Source organism: Mustelus asterias, chromosome 19, assembly GCF_964213995.1.
Source record: "Mustelus asterias chromosome 19, sMusAst1.hap1.1, whole genome shotgun sequence".
Lineage (NCBI taxonomy): Eukaryota > Metazoa > Chordata > Chondrichthyes > Carcharhiniformes > Triakidae > Mustelus > Mustelus asterias.
Window position 1 is genome coordinate 10,080,672 of NC_135819.1, and position 19,599 is coordinate 10,100,270.

General features: G+C 49.4%; 1 protein-coding gene across 3 annotated transcripts in view; it reads left to right on the forward strand.

The window, feature by feature from the left end:
- Positions 1-19,599, forward strand: part of LOC144507529 (uncharacterized) — a 34,378-nt gene that overhangs the window by 3,187 nt on the left and 11,592 nt on the right. The window contains exons 2-8 of one of the 3 annotated variants that reach the window (XM_078234660.1): positions 6,552-6,677; positions 8,506-8,577; positions 10,197-10,271; positions 10,755-10,844; positions 12,618-12,674; positions 16,846-16,902; positions 18,712-18,768. In XM_078234660.1, the coding sequence (XP_078090786.1) occupies positions 6,552-6,677; positions 8,506-8,577; positions 10,197-10,271; positions 10,755-10,844; positions 12,618-12,674; positions 16,846-16,902; positions 18,712-18,768 (534 nt within the window). The remainder of the gene's footprint in view (positions 1-6,551; positions 6,678-8,505; positions 8,578-10,196; positions 10,272-10,754; positions 10,845-12,617; positions 12,675-16,845; positions 16,903-18,711; positions 18,769-19,599) is intronic. The other 2 variants (XM_078234663.1, XM_078234662.1) reach the window with 2 other exon arrangements.

Consider the following 19,599-nt stretch of genomic DNA (forward strand, 5'->3'; position numbering starts at 1 on the left):
GGAAGCTATATCCGACCATCCAACGACCACCCCCCCCTTCCCCTTTGTTGTTGGATGGTGAAAGGGTTTAGAGGGATGGTTTGAAAGTTGCCTCGCCTCGTTCTTTTCAGAGTAGACCTCCCTCGGGCGGAGAGAGTGCGAAATGGGTCGATGTTGCTCTCAACAGTGTCCACCGACATACCCTGATTGACGGCCCCAGCGTTTATCGGACAATCATCCCCACCCGTTGTTTAGACAAAGATCAGTTTCTTTGGACAAGTTTAATTTGATTTGATTTATTATTGTCACATGTGTTTGTGTACAGTGAAAAGCATTGTTTCTTGCGTCTTTTCAGACAAAGCATACCGTTCATAGAGAAGGAAAGGAGAGGGTGCAGAATGTAGTGTTACAGTCATAGATAGCCATGATGTGGAGATGCCAGCGTTGGACTGGCGTGGGCACAGTGAGAAATCTCACAACACCAGGTTAATGTCCAACAGGTTTATTTGGAATCACGAGCTTTCGGAGCGCTGCTCCTTCATCACCTGATGAAGGAGCGGCACTCCAAAAGCTCGTGCTACCAAATAAACCTGTTGGACATTAACCTGGTGTTGTGAGACTACTTACAGTCATAGCTAGGGTGTAGAGGAAGATCAACTTAATATACGATGAGTTGATAAAAGGATAAAAACAGTTCAGTATTTTCAAATATTTGAAATATGGCCTGTTGTCTGCTTTATTTCCCCACTGTGGTATTTTATTAAGTTTAAAGTTTATTTATTAGTGTCACACGTCAGCTTACATTAACACTGCAATGACGTTACTGTGAAAATCCCCTAGTTGTCCCACTCTGGCCCCAATTCGGGTTACACTGCGGGAGAATTTAGCATGGCCAATCCACCCTAACCAGCACGTCTTCCGGACTATGGGAGGAAACCGGAGCTCCCGGAAGAAACCCACGCAGACACAGGGAGAATGTGCAGACTTCACACAGACAGTGACCCAAGACGGGAATCGAACCCGGGTCTCTGGCGCTGTGAGGCAGCAGTGCTAACCACTGTGCCACCGTGCCGCCGTATTAACATTTAATTATTAACAGAAGGCAATGGATTGAAAGCCATTTCTTCAAGACAACAAACAATTTGGCAAATCAGAACAGAGGGGATTGGTGTATTGCCGAATACAGGGTGGCACGGTGGCACAGTGGTTAGCACTGCTGCCTCACAGCGCCAGGGACCCCGGTTCGATTCCTGGCTTGGGGTCACTGTCTGTGTGGAGTCTGCACGTTCTCCCCGTGTCTGCGTGGGTTTCCTCCGGGTGCTCCAGTTTCCTCCCACAGTCTGAAAGACGTGCTGGTTAGGGTGCATTGGCCGTGCTAAATTCTCCCTCAGTGTACCCGAAGAGGGGTGCCAGAGTGTGACGCCTAGGGGATTTTCACAGTAACTTAATTGCAGTGTTAATGTAAGCCTACTTGTGACACTGGTAAATAGAATCATACATCGCAGAAGGAGGCCATTTGGCCCATCGAGTCAGCACCGACCACAATCCCCATAACCCCATGCATTTACCCTAGCTAGTCCCCCTGACACTCAGGGGCAATTTTAGCGTGGCCAATCCACCTAGCCCGTATATCGTTGGACTGTGGGAGGAAACCGGAGCACCCGGAGGAAACCCACACAGACACGGGGAGAACATGCACACCCCACACAGACAGTGACCCAACCCGGGAATTGAACCCAGGTCCCTGGCGCTGTGAGGCAGCAGTGCTAACCACTGTACCGCTGTTAAAAAGAACTTTTTCCTGAAAGTTTCTTTCTGAAGTCTTTCTCTCTGATGTGAAGAACTTTAAGGAATGACAGATTGAAGGGGGTAAAACGTTGTTGTTAACCTCACTTTGTTTTCATGTCATTTGCTTCAGAGGGCAGGTGGACTGTGTAACAGGCAGGAATACTCTGCTAGGTTAGACTCAGACGGAGAAGGTGAAAATCTCAGCGAGGGATTAGCAAGGGGAAAGAAAATCTCCAGTTGGTTCAATTTGACTAATGTAACATTTATTCCTGGGGAAAGGCGATATCACCAATATTGTGGAGTGGATTCACAGGTGGACAGAGTGGTGAAGAAGACATTCGGCATGCTTGGTTTCATTGGTCAGAATATTGAACACAGGAGTTGGGACGTCTTGTTGAAGTTGTACAAGACATTGGTAAGGCCACACTTGGAATACTGTGCTCAGTTCTGGTCACCCTATTATAGAAAAGATATTATTAAACGAGAAAGAGTGCAGAAAAAAATTTCTCGGATGCTACCGGGACTTGATGGATTGAGTTATAAGGAGAGGCTGGATAGACTGGGACTTTTTTCTTTGGAGCGCAGGAGGCTGAGGGGTGATCTTATAGAGGTCTATAAAATAATGAGGGGCACAGATCGGCTAGATAGTCAATATCTTTTCTCAAAGGTAGGGGAGTCTAAAACTAGAGGGCATAGCTTTAAGGTGAGAGGGGAGAGATACAAAAGGGTCCAGAGGGGCAATTTTTTCACACAGAGGGTGGTGAGTGTCTAGAACAAGCTGCCAGAGGTAGTAGTAGAGGCAGGTACAGTTTTGTCTTTTGAAAAGCATTTTGACAGTTACATGGGTACGGTGGGTATAGAGAGATATGGGCCAAATGCGGGCAATTGGGATTAGCTTAGTGGTTAAAAAAAAAGGGGCGGCATGGACAAGTTGGGCCGAAGGGCCTGTTTCCATGCTGTAAACCTCAATGATTCTATTATTAAAATTTGTAAAATAAAGAAATGTAAATGTATCTCACACTTAACGGGAGTATACTGAGATGAAGTGAGAGATCTTGGCATAAGACCATAAGTACAAGTACACAGATTCCTAAAGGCAGCAGTAAACAAGGTTGTAAAGAAGGCAGATGGAATGCTTTCCTTCAATGGCAGAGATACAGAATATAAAAGTAAGGATATAGTCCGGAATGTTACCACCCTGTCCGCCGTGGGAACCGGAGAGGGCAAGGGGTGGACAGTGGAAATGGTTTTGGGGTGAGCGAGGCCATAAAATCCTGCCTGGTGGCACAGTGGTTAGCACTGCTGCCTCACAGCGCCAGGGACCCGGGTTCGATTCCCGGCTTGGGTCACTGTCTGTGTGGAGTCTACACGTTCTCCCCGTGTCTGCGTGGCTTTCCTCCGGGTGCTCCGGTTTCCTCCCACAGTCCCAAAGATGTGCTGGTTAGGTGGATCGGTCGTGCTAAATTGCTTGGTGTCAGGGGGGGACTAGCTAGGGTAAATGCATGGGGTTATGGGGATGGGGCCTGGGTGGGATTGTGGTCAGTGCAGACTTGATGGGCTGAATGGCCTCCTTCTGCACTGTAGGATTCCATGATTCTATAATGTTGGAGTTGTATAAAACACTGGTGTATCGTGCACAGCTCTGGTCACCACATTACAGGAACGATGTGATTGCTTAGGAGAGAGTGCATAGCATAGAAGGAGGCCATTCGGCCCATGTTGTGAGTGCTATGTCTCCAGAAGAGCTATCCAATTGGTCCCAACCACCACACCGCCCCCCCCAACCCCCACCTCGCAACCCCCCCCCCCCCATATGCCTGCTCTTTCCCCATAGGCCGACATTTTAATTGATCAAATTCCCTTTTGGATCCGCTTCCATCGCGCTTTCAGACAGCGGGTTCCAGACCATAACACCTCACCGAGTAGAAACAAAAACTCCCGCCTCCTGTGGGTTTATCTTCATTACACTTCCCCCAGTACTGGCCTTCCTACTGTGGAAACTCAACCGAAGAGTTGGCCCAAATAGCAAGTCCCAGTGGTTAAATGTCAAGGAGACATTCCTATTTCTTCTCCTTGTCTCCTGGGTTGGGGTTTTATTTTTGACTGGCGTACGGCCAGTGTGTGTCTCGTTGCTAAATCTCACGCATAAATTGGCCCTCACTTTAGGTGAGAAGTGAATGTCGGAGGCTCAGGTTTAAGGTAATTCCAAAAGCAATTAACAGGCAGCTGGGAAGAAATACCTTTGTGTAGAGTGTGGTTCGATTACAATCATCTCGATGTTTCAGGGGAGGGGGTGGCACAGTGGTATTGTCAGTGGACTATTAATCCAAAAACCCAGGACAATGTTCTCGGGATCAGGGTTCGAATCCCGCCACAGCAGAGGGTGAAATTTGAATTCATTAAATAGTATACTGATGGCCATGAAACCTTTGGAGTTGATGGCCCAGTGGTATTATCGCTCGATTTATAATCCAGAAACTCAGCTAATATTCTGGGGTTCAGGGTTCGAATCCCACCATGGTAGAAGGTGGAATTCAAATCCAATAAAAAGTATCTGGAATTAAGAATTTACTGATAACCCATTGTCGATTGTCGGAAAAACCCATCTAGGTCACTGATGTCCCTTTAGGGAAGGAAATCTGCCGTCCTTACCCGGTCTGGCCTACATGTGACTCCAGAGCCACAGCAATGTGGTTGACTCTCAACTGCCCTCCAAGGGCAACTAGGGATGGGCAATAAATGCTGACCAGCCAGAGATGCTCACATCTGTAAATTAATATAAAAAGACACTGAAGCAGTTAGAAACATAGAAACATAGAAAACTACAGCACAAAACAGGCTCTTCGGCCCCACAAGTTGTGCCGAACATATCCCTACCTTTTAGGCCTATCTATAACCCTCCATCCTGTTAAGTCCCATGTACTCATCCAGGAGTCTCTTAAAAGACCCTATTGAGTTTGCCTCCACCACCACTGACGGCAGCCGATTCCAACGCCCACCACCCTCTGGGTGAAAAACTTCCCCCTAACATTTCCCCTGTACCTACACCCCAGCACCTTAAACCTGTGTCCTCTCGTAGCAGCCATTTCCACCCTGGGAAAAAGCCTCTGAGAGTCCACCCGATCTATGCGAGGGCGGCACGGTAGCACAGTGGTTAGCACTGCTGCTTCACAGCTCCAGGGACCTGGGTTCGATTCCCGGCTTGGGTCACTGTCTGTGTGGAGTTTGCACATTCTCCTCGTGTCTGCGTGGGTTTCCTCCGGGTGCTCCGGTTTCCTCCCACAGTCCAAAGATGTGCGGGTTAGGTTGATTGGCCATGCTAAAATTGCCCCTTAGTGTCCTGGGGTGCGTAGATTAGAGGGATTAGTGGGTAAAATGTGTAGGAATATGGGGGTAGGGCCTGGGTGGGATTGTGGTCGGTGCAGACTCGATGGGCCGAATGGCCTCTTTCTGTACTGTAGGGTTTCTATGATTTCTATGATGCCTCTCAACATCTTATATAGCTCTATTAGGTCTCCTCTCATCCTACGTCTCTCCAAGGAGAAAAGACCGAGCTCCCTCAGTCTATCCTCATAAGGCATGCCACTCAATCCAGGCAACATCCTTGTAAATTTCCTCTGCACCCTTTCAATCTTTTCCACATCCTTCCTGTAATGAGGCGACCAGAACTGAGCACAGTACTCCAAGTGGGGTTTGACGAGGGTCTTATATAGCTGCATCATTATCCCCGGACTCCTAAACTCAATCCCTCGATTGATAAAGGCCAGCACATCATACGCCTTCTTAACCACCTCCTCCACCTGCGGGGCCGATTTTAGAGTCCTATGGACCCGGACCCCAAGGTCCTTCTGATCCTCTACCGTACTAAGAATCTTTCCCTTCATATTGTACTCCTTCATCCCATTCGACCTGCCAAAATGGACCACGACGCATTTATCTGGGTTGAAGTCCATCTGCCACTTCTCCGCCCAGTCTTGCATCCTATCTATGTCCCTCTGTAACTTCTGACATCCCTCCAGACTATCCACAACCCCACCAACCTTTGTGACGTCAGCAAACTTACCAACCCGTCCCTCCACTTCCTCATCCTGGTCATTTATGAAAATGACAAACAGCAAGGGTCCCAGAACAGATCCCTGGGGCACACCACTGGTGACCGACCTCCATTTAGTAAAAGACCCATCTATACCCACTCTCTGCCTCCTTTGGGCAAGCCAGTTCTGGATCCACAGGGCAGCTGCCCCTTGGATCCCATGCCCTCTCACTTTTTCAAGAAGCCTTGCATGGGGGACCTTATCGAACGCCAGTTAATTGAACATGAATTCTAAACTTCAACACCCAACATTGAACAGTGAAATAACTGGGGTCATTTAGCAGAGAGAGACCTAGAACAATAGATCCAACTCTTCAATCAGTCTCCCTCAGTTTTTAAGATTTTAAAAAAAGTTTATTTATTAGTGTCACAGGTAAGGCTGACATTAACATCGCAATGAAGTTACAGTGGAAACCCCCTAGTCGCCACATTCCGGTGCCTGTTCAGGTGCACTCAGGGAGAATTTAGCACGGCCAATGCACCCTAACCAGCACGTGTTTTGGAGTGTGGGAGGAAACTGGAACACCCGGAGGAAACCCACGCAAACACGGGGGAGAACGTGCAAACCCCACACAGACAGTGACGCAAGCCGCGAATCGAACTGATTAGGAACTGAGTAGGAACTGTAGCATTAACCCGAAACTTCACTGAGCTACAAGTAAACCGATCATCTCCATTTCGTTTTTTACAGGTTGTGGAAGAGAGATTTCATGTGGAGGATGTTCCATTCTGCGAGGAAAGGCTTGTTTCCTCTTCCTGATTCTGGGCATCTCTTTCTTTGTGACTTTCGTCCTGCTTATGGTTTGCATTTCAAGCAGTAAGTATTTCAAACTAATGAGACAGAAATTCCCTGTGAGAGAGCGAGACACACGAGGCCAGGGAATGGACATTGTCCGCGCTCTACCCTAGCTCCTGCTCTTTGGCTGGTATCATTTCCAAACTCTGGAATGTGGAATATCTGCGTTGCATCATTTCCCAATCACCTGCCAAATCCTGGCAACATCACCATTCTCCCTAATTATCCTCTAGAGTTACGGAAGAGATTCAACAAAACACCGTAGGAATTCTACTGAGAATCCCATGTTTTCAGAGAGGATGTGGGAGGGGGGAGTTGAGAGAACCAAGACGCCCGCTCCCAAATGGCACAGCTTTGATATCCAGTTACATTGAATCTCCGGAACAGAAACAGCCTCAATTGGTCTGCGCTGGTGTTTACGTTCCACCCAAGCTGCGTCTCACCCTGCTACGGCACGGTGGCACAGTGGTTAGCACTGCTACTTCACAGCGCCAGGGACCCGGGTTCGATTCCTGGCTTGGGTCACTGTCTGTGCGGAGTTTGCACGTTCTCCCCGTGTCTGCGTGGGTTTCCTCCGGGTGCTCCGGTTTCCTCCCACAGTCCGAAAGACGTGTGATTAGGTGCGTTGTCCATTCTCCCTCCGTGTACCCGAACAGGCGCCGGAGTGTGGCGACTAGGGGATTTCCACAGTAACTTCATTGCAGTGTTAATGTCAGCCTACTTGTGACAATAATAAATTTGTAAAAAGTAACTCGATAGGTGGGATCTGGTTGAGGCATCGGGAGTCTCGCTGGGCCTACTTGTCCACTAGGCCCACTGAGCCAATCAGACTGCGGCAGGTCTTCCCCCGGCATCAAGATGATGGGGGGTGGGGGCGGGAGTCCTGCCCACTGAGAGCTGCCTGCCAATCAGAGGTGGGCAGCCATTGTGCTCAGCAGCGCCACTGGGAGGCTGTGGCTGCCTCTGGAAGGACAGGCATCAGAGTCCCAAGGTCACAGAGCAACTCAGGCTGCAGGAAAGCAATGGGGGTTGGCAGGGGGGTTAGTTGGTCAATACTTGGCCAATTGTGCTTGAGGTGGGACCATTAATTGGGCAAGTTTCCTTCAGAAATAGGAAATGGATCTGTTTCATGGAATCATAGAATCCCTCCAGTGCAGAAGTAGGCCATTCAGCCCATCGAGTCTGCACTGACTCTCTGACAGATTGGCTGGAATTTTACCGCTCCGCCCGCCACGGGAATCGGAGCGGGCGAGGGACAGATCGTAGAAAGGTCCATTGAACTAGGGTGGGATTTTACGGTTTCGGGACGAGCAAGGCCGTAAAACCCGACCCAGCATCTTACTTAGCCCCTCTCCCCCACCCTATCCCCCTAACCTGCACATCATTGGACACTATGGGGCAATTTAGCACGGCCAATCCACCTAACCTGTACATCTTTGGCCTATGGGAGGAAACCTGAGCACCCGGAGGAAAACCCACGCAGACACGGGGAGAACGTGCAGACTCCGCACAGACAGTGACCCAGGCCGGGAATTGAACCCGTGTCCCTGGCGCTGTGAGGCAGCAGTGCTAACCACTGTGCCGCCGTGCCGCACATTTATTATTGAGTTATATTAATTCATGACCATTATTCACATTCCATAGAGAATATCCAAAAGATATTTAATTATTATATTCTGATTAATGTATCAGCTGAAGTATAGAATAGACACACTCTCTACAACAAATAAAAGCTCAAACTTCGATAAAAAGGCTTTTCACACTTTAACAAAACGTTTGCAGCACAGTTTCCTGTTTCTGGCGTTGGGGTGTTTCATATTTAATGCTGAAGCTCGATTGTGTTTTTCAGTCTCAACATTCCAAGGTCAAATGGAAAGGCAAATGGAATTAATGACTAACCTCAGCAAGATGCAATACCATAGTAAGTAACTCCAAACATTTTTGTCAGAGTTTTATTTGGTTTTAAGTTTGCACAGTCTCTCCACCACTCACCGGCTAGCAGGGGACCGAGTATAAACCTTTCAAACCCCCACGACCACTTCCATCTAGAAGGACAAGGGCAGCAGATACATGGGAACGCCACCACCTGCAAGTTCCCCCTCCCAGCCACTCACCATCCTGACTTGGAAATATATCGGCCGTTCCTTCGCAGTCGCTGGGTCAAAAAACCTAGAATTCCCTCCCTAACGGCATTGTGGGTCAACCCACAGAACATGGACTGCAGCGATTCAAGATGGCAGCTCACCACCACCTTCTCAAGGGGCAACTAGGGATGGGCAATAAATGCTGGGTCCAGCCAGCGATGCCCATGTCCCACGACTGAATGAAAAAATAATTCTTCCCCTAAGCCTCTGCTCTCTCTATTCCCCCATGGGTCTCTCTATAAAAAGTTCCTGGTTCCATTTCATGGGAAGAGTTTTAACAACACCAGGTTGTTACTCTTACTGTGTTCACCCCAGTCCAACGCCGGCATCTCCACTCCATTTCATGGGAGCATCCCGCCCAGGCCCTACCCTGTAGCCCCATATATTTGCCCCACTAATCCACCTCCAATTCACAATGGTCAATCCCCACAACCGACACATCTTTTGGACTGTGGGAGGAAACTGGAGCACCCGGAGAAAATCCTTGCGGACACGGGGGGAACATGCAAACTCCACACAGACAGTGACCCAAGTCGGGAATCGAACCTGCGTCCCTGGCGCTGTGAGGCAGCAGTGCTAACCACGGCGCCACCGTGTCGCCAAGTAGTGAGTTGTGAGTGATGGGTTTGTTGGAAATAAAAGATGATAAACATTAAAGAAAGGAGTTTTTATCACCACCGTGAGAAAATAGTTGCTTCAATTTCTTTCATTCTGATGTTCCGCCATTATGTAGAATATAAAAGCAGGGATGTCTTGCTGCACCTGTACAGGGCATTGGTGAGGCCGCAGCTGGAATACTGTGTGCAGTATTGGTCCCCTTATATGAGGAAGGATATATTGGCATTGGAGGGAGTGCAGAGAAGGTTCACCAGGTTGATACCGGAGATGAGGGGTTTGGATTATGAGGAGAGGCTGAGGAGATTGGGTTTGTACTCGTTGGAGTTTAGAAGGATGAGGGGGGATCTTATGGAGACTTATAAGATAATGCGGGGGCTGGATAGGGTGGAGGCGGAGAGATTCTTTCCACTTAGTAAGGAAGTTAAAACTAGAGGACACAGCCTCAAAATAAAGGGGGGTCAGTTTAAGACAGAGTTGAGGAGGAACTTCTTCTCCCAGAGGGTGGTGAATCTCTGGAATTCTCTGCCCACTGAGGTGGTGGAGGCTACCTCGCTGAATATGTTTAAAGCGCGGATGGATGGATTCCTGATCGGTAAGGGAATTAAGGGTTATGGGGATCAGGCGGGTAAGTGGTACTGATCCATGTCAGATCAGCCATGATCTTATTGAATGGCGGGGCAGGCTCGAGGGGCTAGATGGCCTACTCCTGCTCCTATTTCTTATGTTCTTATGTTCTTATGTATTGGATGTAGAAAATCGATATCTGTCTCTCTTGCAGTAGAGTCACTTAATAATGAGACAAACTGGGATCTGAGGAAAAGAATGAATGAACTCAGCAACATTCTCAATGAGAGTAAGTTATTCAAAGGATTTTCAGTAATTTCTTTGTTGTATTTAATTCTCCCCAAGGTCTCCACCATCCCCTCTCTAAAAGACGATGTAGTAAGGTGATGGCTCAGTGGTATTATCGCTAGACGATTAATCCAGAAACTCAGCTAATGTTCTAGGGACCTGTGGTTCAAATCCCGCCAAGGCAGCTGGTGGAATTTGAATTCAATACAAAATACCTGGGGTTAAGAATCTACTGGTGACCGTGAAACCATTGTCGATTGTCAGGAAAAACCCATGGGTTTTCTCCGGGTGCTCCGGTTTCCTCCCACAGTCCAAAGGATAGTAGGTTAGGTGGATTGGCCATTCTAAATTGTCCCTGAGTGTCCAAAGATGTGCAGGTTAGGTGGATTGGCCATGCTAAATTGTCCCCAGGCAGGGTAGGAACCTCATTTAAATATATTTTCATGTCATTAATGGCCTTCCCCTGTCTCGTTCCACCCTCTAGATTGGGGTCTCCAACATCACGTCAACAAGGGGTTACGACAGGATTTTAAAAACGGGCACCAGGTAAAGGGAGCCCACCGGGGATTCACAGGTAAGAATAACACCTGACGCGGGGGGGCGGGAAGGGGGCAGGGAGACTCCCTCAGCACTGACCCTCTGACAGTGCGGCACTCCCTCAGTACTGACCCTCAGACAGTGTGGCACTGCCTCAGCACTGACCCTCTGACAGTGCAGCACTCTCTCAGTATTGACCCTCTGACAGTGCGGCAATCCCTCAGTACTGACCCTCTGACAGTGCGGCACTCCCTCAGTACTGACCCTCTGACAGTGTGGCACTCCCTCCGGTTAGGTTGATTAGCCATGCTAAATTGTCCATCAGCAACAGGGGGATTAGCAGGCTAAATAGTTGGGGTTATGGTGATAGGGCTTGGGTGGGATTGTTATCAGTGCAGGCTCGATGGGCCGAACGACCTCCTTCTGCACTGTAGGGATTCTATGATGTGGAGATGCCGGCGTTGGACTGGGGTAAACACAGTAAGAAGTTTAACAACACCAGGTTAAAGTCCAACAGGTTTATTTGGTAGCAAAAGCCACACAAGCCTTCGAGGCTCTAAGCCCCTTCTTCAGGTGAGTGGGAATTCTGTTCACAAACAGAATTTATAAAGACACAGACTCAATTTACATGAATAATGGTTGGAATGCGAATACTTACAACTAATCCACAAGTCAGGAGTGTGATGGAATACTCCCCACTTGCCTGGATGAGTGCAGCTCCAACAACACTCAAGAAGCTCGACACCATCCAGGACAAAGCAGCCCCGCTTGATTGGCACCCAATCCACAAACATTAGTTGTAAGTATTCGCATTCCAACCATTATTCATGTAAATTGAGTCTGTGTCTTTATAAATTCTGTTTGTGAACAGAATTCCCACTCACCTGAAGAAGGGGCTTAGAGCCTCGAAGGCTTGTGTGGCTTTTGCTACCAAATAAACCTGTTGGACTTTAACCTGGTGTTGTTAAACTTCTTACTGGGATTCTATGATCCAGGCTTTGCCCAGCTGTGGTCTTATGTGAAAATTTATTTCCACCAATACTGCTTCTTCTTGACACTCAATGGCATTGCCATCACTGAATCCCCCACTCTCAATATCCTGGGGGTTACCATTGACCAGAAACTCAACCATGTAGATACAGTGGCTACAAGAGCAGCTCAGAGGCTAGGAACAATGTGGCGAGTAACTCACCTCCTGACTCCCCAGAGCCTGTCCACCATCTACAAGGCACAAGTCAGGAGTGTGATGGAATACTCCCCACTTACCTGGATGGGTGCAGCTCCAACAACACTCAAGAAGCTCGACACCTTTCGCCGACAAAGATCCCACCCAGTCCCTATTCTCGTAACCCCATGTATTTACTCCAATCCTCCTCAGTACTGACCCACTGACAGTGCAGCACTCCCTCAGTACTGACCCTCTGACAGTGCAGCACTCCCTCAGTACTGACCCTCTGACAGTGCGGCACTCCCTCAGCACTGACCCTCTAACAGCGCTGCACTCCCTCAGTACTGACCCTCTGACAGTGCGGCACTCCCTCAGTACTGACCCTCTGACAGTGCGGCACTCCCTCAGTACTGACCCTCTGACAGTGCGGCACTGCCTCAGCACTGACCCTCTGACAGTGCGGCACTCACTCAGTACTGACCCTCTGACAGTGCGGCACTCCCCAGTACTGACCCTCTGACAGTGCGGCACTCACTCAGTACTGACCCTCTGACAGTGCGGCACTCGCTCAGCACCTAAAATGCTAGTAGCTGCAGTGTGTTTACACAGGATAACGCTGCGTATTCCATTGTTACCTTTCAGAATTGCCAACCACACCAAACGCTGAAGAATCTATTGTGACCCGCAGTGTTGCTGCCGGTGAGTTTCTATCCGCATTACCTTTCATAATGGAGCTGTTTAATTTGATATCATTATGGAACGTGAACCTCAAAATACAGAATGATGACTTTTTACTGAAGTCATGGACCGTTCCAGCATCAGGTTTGTAAGCCGGCTGTGGTTCACACTCGATGAATCAATGTACGGGTGGCAGAGTGGCACTGTGATTAGCACTGCTGCCTCACAGCACCAGGGACCCAGGTTCGATTCCCAGCTCGTGTCACTGTCTGTGTGGAGTCTGCACGTTCTCCCCGTGTCTGCGTGGGTTTCCTCTGGGTGCTCCGGTTTCCTCCCACTGTCCAAAGGTGTGCCGGTTAGGTTGATTGGCCATGCTAAGTTGTCCATTAGCAACAGGGGGATTAGCAGGCTAAATAGTTGGGGTTATGGTGATAGGGCCTGGGTGGGATTGTTATCAGTGCAGGCTCGATGGGCCAAACAGCCTCCTTCTGCACTGTAGGGATTCTATGATCCTGGCTTTGCCCAGCTGTGGTCTTATGTGAAAATGTATTTCCATCAATACTGCTTCTTCTTGACACTCAATGGCATTGCCATCACTGAATCCCCCACTATCAATATAGAACATAGAACATAGAACATAGAAAGAATACAGCACAAACAGGCCCTTCGGCCCACAAGTTGCGCCAGTCATGTCCCTACCTACTTAGGCTTACATATAGGCTTACTTATAACCCTCAATCCTATTAAGTCCCATGTACTCATCCAGAAGTCTCTTAAAAGACCCTATTGAGTTTGCCTCCACCACTACTGACGGCAGCCGATTCCACTCACCCACCACCCTCTGAGTGAAAAACTTATCCCTGACATCTTCTCTGTACCTACTCCCCCGCACCTTAACCCTGTGTCCTCTCGTTGCAGCCATTTCAGCCCTGGGAAAAAGCCTCTGAGAATCCACCCGATCTATACCTCTCAACATCTTGTACACCTCTGTCAGGTCACCTCTCATCCTTCGTCTCTCCAAGGAGAAAAGACCGAGCTCCCTCAGCCTATCCTCATAAGGCATGCCAACCAATCCAAGCAACATCCTTGTAAATCTTCTCTGCACCCTTTCAATCATTTCCACATCGCTCCTGTAATGAGGCGACCAGAGCTGAGCACAGTATTCCAAGTGGGGTCTGACGAGGGTCTTATAAAGCTGCATCATTATCTCCCGACTCCTAAACTCAATCCCTCGATTGATGAAGGCCAGCACACCATACGCCTTCTTAACCACCTCCTCTACCTGCGAGGCCGATTTAAGAGTCCTATGGATCCGGACCCCAAGGTCCTTCTGATCCTCTACACTGCTAAGAGTCTTACCCTTGATATTTTACCCCTTCATCCCATTTAACCAAAATGGACCACTACACATTTATCCGGGTTGAAGTCCATCTGCCACTTCTCCGCCCAGTCTTGCATCCTATCTATGTCACGCTGCAGCTTCTGACATCCCACCAACCTATCCACAACCCCACCAACCTTCGTGTCATCGGCAAACTTACCAACCCATCCCTCCACTTCCTCATCCAGGTCATTTATGAAAATGACAAACAGCAAGGGTCTCAGAACAGATCCCTGGGGCACTCCACTGGTGACCGACCTCCATTCAGAAAAAGACGTCTGAATCCACAAGGCAACAGCCCCTTGGATCCCATGCCCTCTCACTTTCTCGATAAGTCTTGCATGGGGGACCTTATCGAATGCCTTGCTAAAATCCATATAAACCACATCTACCGCTTTTCCTTCGTCAATGTGTTTAGTCACATTTTCAAAGAACTCCACCAGGCTCGTAAGGCGCGATTTGCCTTTGACAAAGCCGTGCTGACTACTTTTGAGCACACTAAACTTCTCTAAATGTTCATAAATCCTGTCCCTCAGGATCTTCTCCATCAACTTACCAACCACTGAGGTTAGACTCACCGGTCGGTAATTTCCTGGGCTATCCCTATTCCCTTTCTTGAATATAGGAACCACATCCGCAATCCTCCAATCCTCCAGAACCTCTCCTGTCTCCATCAACGACGCAAAGATCATCGCCAGAGGCTCTGCAATCTCTTCCCTCGCCTCCCACAGTAACCTGGGGTACATCCCATCCGGTCCCCACGACTTATCTATCTTGACGCTATTCAAAATTTCCAACACATCCTCTTTCTTAATGTCCACATACTCAATCTTTTCAGTCCGCCTCAATCCTGTAGTACATCCACCCAGGTCTTTTTCCACCGTGAATACCGAGGTAAAATATTCATTATGCACCTCTGCTATTTCTTCCGGTTCTGTACAGACTTTCTCACCTTCACCTTTTATTGGTCCTATTCCTTCACATCTCATCCTTTTACTCTTCACATGTTTATAGAACGCCTTAGGGTTCTCCTTAATCTTACCTGCCAAGGCCTTCTCGTGACCCCTTCTGGCTCTCCTAATTTCTTTCTTAAGTCCCTTCCTGCAAGCCGTATACTCATCTAGATCCCTATCATCGCCTAGCTCTCTGAACCTTTTGCTTTCCTTTTCTTTCTCACTAGGTTCAGCGCAGCTTTCGTGCACCACGGTTCCCGTATCCTACCATAACCTCCCTGTTTCATCGGAACGTTGTCATGCAGAACTCCAGACAAACATTCCTTGAAAGTCTGCCACCTTACTTCAGTACTTTTTCTCGAGAATGCCTCCTTCCAATTTATGCCTCTAATCTCCTGCCTGGTGGTTTACTCCAGATAAACATTTTCCTAGCTTGCCTGATCCTATCTCTTTCGAATGTTAGCGTAAAGGAGATAGAGTTATGATCACTATCCCCAAGATGCTCCCCCACTGAGAGATCCGACACCTGTCCAGGCTCATTAGCCAGTACCAGATCGAGTACAGCCTCTCCTCTTGTAGGCTTATCCACAGGCTGTGTCAGGAAACCCTCCTGAACACACCTAACAAACTCCTCCCCATCCAAACCCCTTACCCTAGGGAATATCCTGGGGGTTACCATTGACCAGAAACTGAACAGGACCAACCATGTAGATACCGTGGCGACATGAGCAGCTCAGAGGCTAGGAATCCTGCGGTGAGGAACTCACCTCCTGACTCCCCAGAGCCTGTCCACCATCTACAAGGCACAAGTCAGGAGTGTGATGGAATACTCCCCACTTGCCTGGATGGGTGCGGCTCCAACAACACTCAAGAAGCTTGACACCATCCAGGACAAAGCAGCCCCAATCCACAAACATTCACTCTCTGAATGACGGTGGCGTAGTGGTGTTGTCACTGGATTATAATCCAGAGACTCCAGAACAATGCTTTGGGAACCCAAGTTCGAATCAAGGCAGATGGTGGGAATTTGAATTGAATTAAAAGTCGACTGATGACCATGAAACCATTGTCGATTGTTGGAAAAACCCATCTGGGTCACTAATGTCCTTTAGGGGAGGAAATCTATGGTCCTTACCCGGTCTGGCCTACATGTGACTCCAGAGCCACAGCAAGACGGTTAACTCTGAAATGGCCCAGCAAGCCACTCAGTTCAAGGACACTTTGGAATCACAGAATCATAAAGTCATAGAATCCCTATCGTGCTGAAGGAGGCCATTCGGCCCATCAAGCTTTCGCCGACAACAATCCCGCCCAGTCCCTATTCTCGTAACACCGTGTATTTACTCCAATTGTCCTCACTACTGATCCTCTGACAGTGTGGCACTCCCTCAGTACTGATCCTCTGACAGTGCGGCACTCCCTCAGTACTGACCCTCTGACAGTGCGGCACTCCCTCAGTACTGACCCTCTGACAGTGCGGCACTCCCTCAGTACTGACCCTCTGACAGTGCGGCACTCCCTCAGTACTGACGCTCTGACAGTGCAGCACTCCCTCAGTACTGACCCTCTGACAGTGCGGCACTCCCTCAGCACTGACCCTCTGACAGTGCGGCGCTCCCTCAGTACTGACCCTCTGACAGTGCGGCACCACCTCAGCACTGACCCTCTGACAGTGCGGCACTCCCCCAGTACTGACCCTCTGACAGTGCGGCGCTCCCTCAGTACTGACCCTCTGACAGTGCGGCACTCACTCAGTCCTGACCCTCTGACAGTGCGTCACTCGCTCAGTACCTGAAATGCTAGTAGCTGCAGTGTGTTTACACAGGATAACGCTGCGTATTCCATTGTTACCTTTCAGAATTGCCAACCACATCAAACGCAGAAGAATCTATTGTGACCCGCAGTGTTGCTGCCGGTGAGTTTCTATCCGCATTACCTTTCATAATGGAGCTGTTTAATTTAATATCGTTATGGAACGTGAGCCTCAAAATACAGAATGATGATTTTTTAGTTAAGTCATGGACCGTTCCAGCATCAGGTTTGTAAGCAGTGTTTCAGAGTCAATGAATCAATGTACGGGTGGCACGGTGGCACAGTGGTTAGCACTGCTGCCTCACAGCGCCAGGGACCCGGGTTCGATTACCAGTTTGGGTCACTGTCTGTGTGGAGTCTGCACGTTCTCCCCGTGTCTGCGTGGGTTTCCTCCGGGTGCTCCGGTTTCCTCCCACAGTCCGAAAGACGTGCTGGTTAGGGTGCATTGGCCGTGCTAAATTCTCCCTCAGTGTTACCCGAACAGGCGCCGGAGTGTGGCGACGAGGGGATTTTCACAGTAACTTGAATTGTATTAAGAATCTACTGATGACGATGAAACCATTGTCGATTGTCGGAAAAACCCATCTGGGTCACTAATGTCCTTTAGAGAAGGAAATCTGCCGTCCTTACCTGGTCTGGCCTACATGTGACTCCAGAGCCACAGCAATGTGGTTGACTCTGAAATGGCCCAGCAAGCCATTCAGTTAAAGGACTTTTTGGAATCATAGAGTAATCAAGTCATAGAATCCCTGCAGTGCAGAAGGAGGCCATTCGGCCCATCGAGGCTGCACCAAACACAATCCCACACAGCGCCTGTCCCTGTAACCCCATGTATTTAGTCCAATCCTCCTCAGTACTAACCCTCTGACAGTGCAGCACTCTCTCAGTACTGACCCTCTGATAGTGCGGCACTCCCTCAGTACTGACCCTCTGACAGTGCAACACTCCCTCAGTCCTGACCCTCTGACAGTGCGGCACTCCCTCAGCACTGACCCTCTGACAGTGCGGCACTCCCTCAGTACTGACCTTCTGACAATGTGGCACTCCCTCAGTACAGACCGTCTGACAGTGCAGCACTCCCTCAGTACTGACCCTCTGACAGTGCGGCACTCCCTCAGTACAGACCCTCTGACAGTGCGGCACTCCCTCAGTACTGACCCTCTGACAGTGCGGCACTCCCTCAGCACTGACCTTCTGACAGTGCGACACTCCCTCAGTACTGACCCTCTGACAGTGCGGCACTCCCTCAGTACTGACTCTCTGACAGTGCGGCACTCCCTCAGTACTGACCCTCTGACAGTGCAGCACTCCCTCAGTACTGACCCTCCGACAGTGCGGCACTCCTCAGCACTGACCCTATGACAGTGCGGCACTCCCTCAGCACTGACCCTCTGACAGTACGGCACTCCCTCAATACTGACCCTCTGATAGTGCGGCACTCCCTCAGTACTGACCCTCTGACAGTGCGGCATTCCCTCAATACTGACCCTCTGACAGTGAGGCACTCCCTCAATACTGACCCTCTGATAGTGCGGCACTCCCTCAGTACTGACCCTCTGACAGTGCGGCACTCCCTCAGCACTGACCCTCTGACAGTGCGGCACTCCCTCAATACTGACCCTCTGATAGTGCGGCACTCCCTCAGTACTGACCCTCTGACAGTGCGGCACTCCCTCAGTACTGACCCTCTGACAGTGCAGCACTCCCTCGGTACTGACCCTCTGACAGTGCGGCACTCGCTCAGTACTGACCCTCTAGCAGTGCGGCATTCCCCAGTACTGACCCTCTGACAGTGCGGCACTCCCTCAGTACTGACCCTCTGACAGTGCGGCACTCGCTCAGTACCTAAAATGCTAGTAGCTGCAGTGTGTTTACACAGGATAACGCTGCGTATTCCATTATTACCTTTCAGAATTGCCAACCACATCAAACGCAGAAGAATCTATTGTGACCCGCAGTGTTGCTGCCGGTGAGTTTCTATCCGCATTACCTTTCATAATGGAGCTGTTTAATTTAATATCGTTATGGAACGTGAGCCTCAAAATACAGAATGATGATTTTTTAGTTAAGTCATGGACCGTTCCAGCATCAGGTTTGTAAGCAGTGTTTCAGAGTCAATGAATCAATGTACGGGTGGCACGGTGGCACAGTGGGTTAGCACTGCTGCCTCACAGCGCCAGGGACCCGGGTTCGATTCCCAGTTTGGGTCACTGTCTGTGTGGAGTCTGCATGTTCTCCCCGTGTCTGCGTGGGTTTCCTCCGGGTGCTCCGGTTTCCTCCCACAGTCCGAAAGACGTGCTGGTTAGGGTGCATTGGCCATGCTAAATTCTCCCTCAGTGTTACCCGAACAGGCGCCGGAGTGTGGCGACGAGGGGATTTTCACAGTAACTTGAATTGTATTAAGAATCTACTGATGACGATGAAACCATTGTCGATTGTCGGAAAAACCCATTTGGTCCTTTAGGGAAGGAAATCTGCCGTCCTTACCTGGTCTGGCCTACATGTGACTCCAGAGCCACAGCAATGTGGTTGACTCTGAAATGGCCCAGCAAGCCATTCAGTTAAAGGACTTTTTGGAATCATAGAGTAATCAAGTCATAGAATCCCTACAGTGCAGAAGGAGGCCATTCGGCCCATCGAGGCTGCACCAAACACAATCCCACACAGGGCCTGTCCCTGTAACCCCATGAATTTAGTCCAATGCTCCTCAGTACTAACCCTCTGACAGTGCAGCACTCTCTCAGTACTGACCCTCTGATAGTGCGGCACTCCCTCAGTCCTGACCCTCTGACAGTGCGGC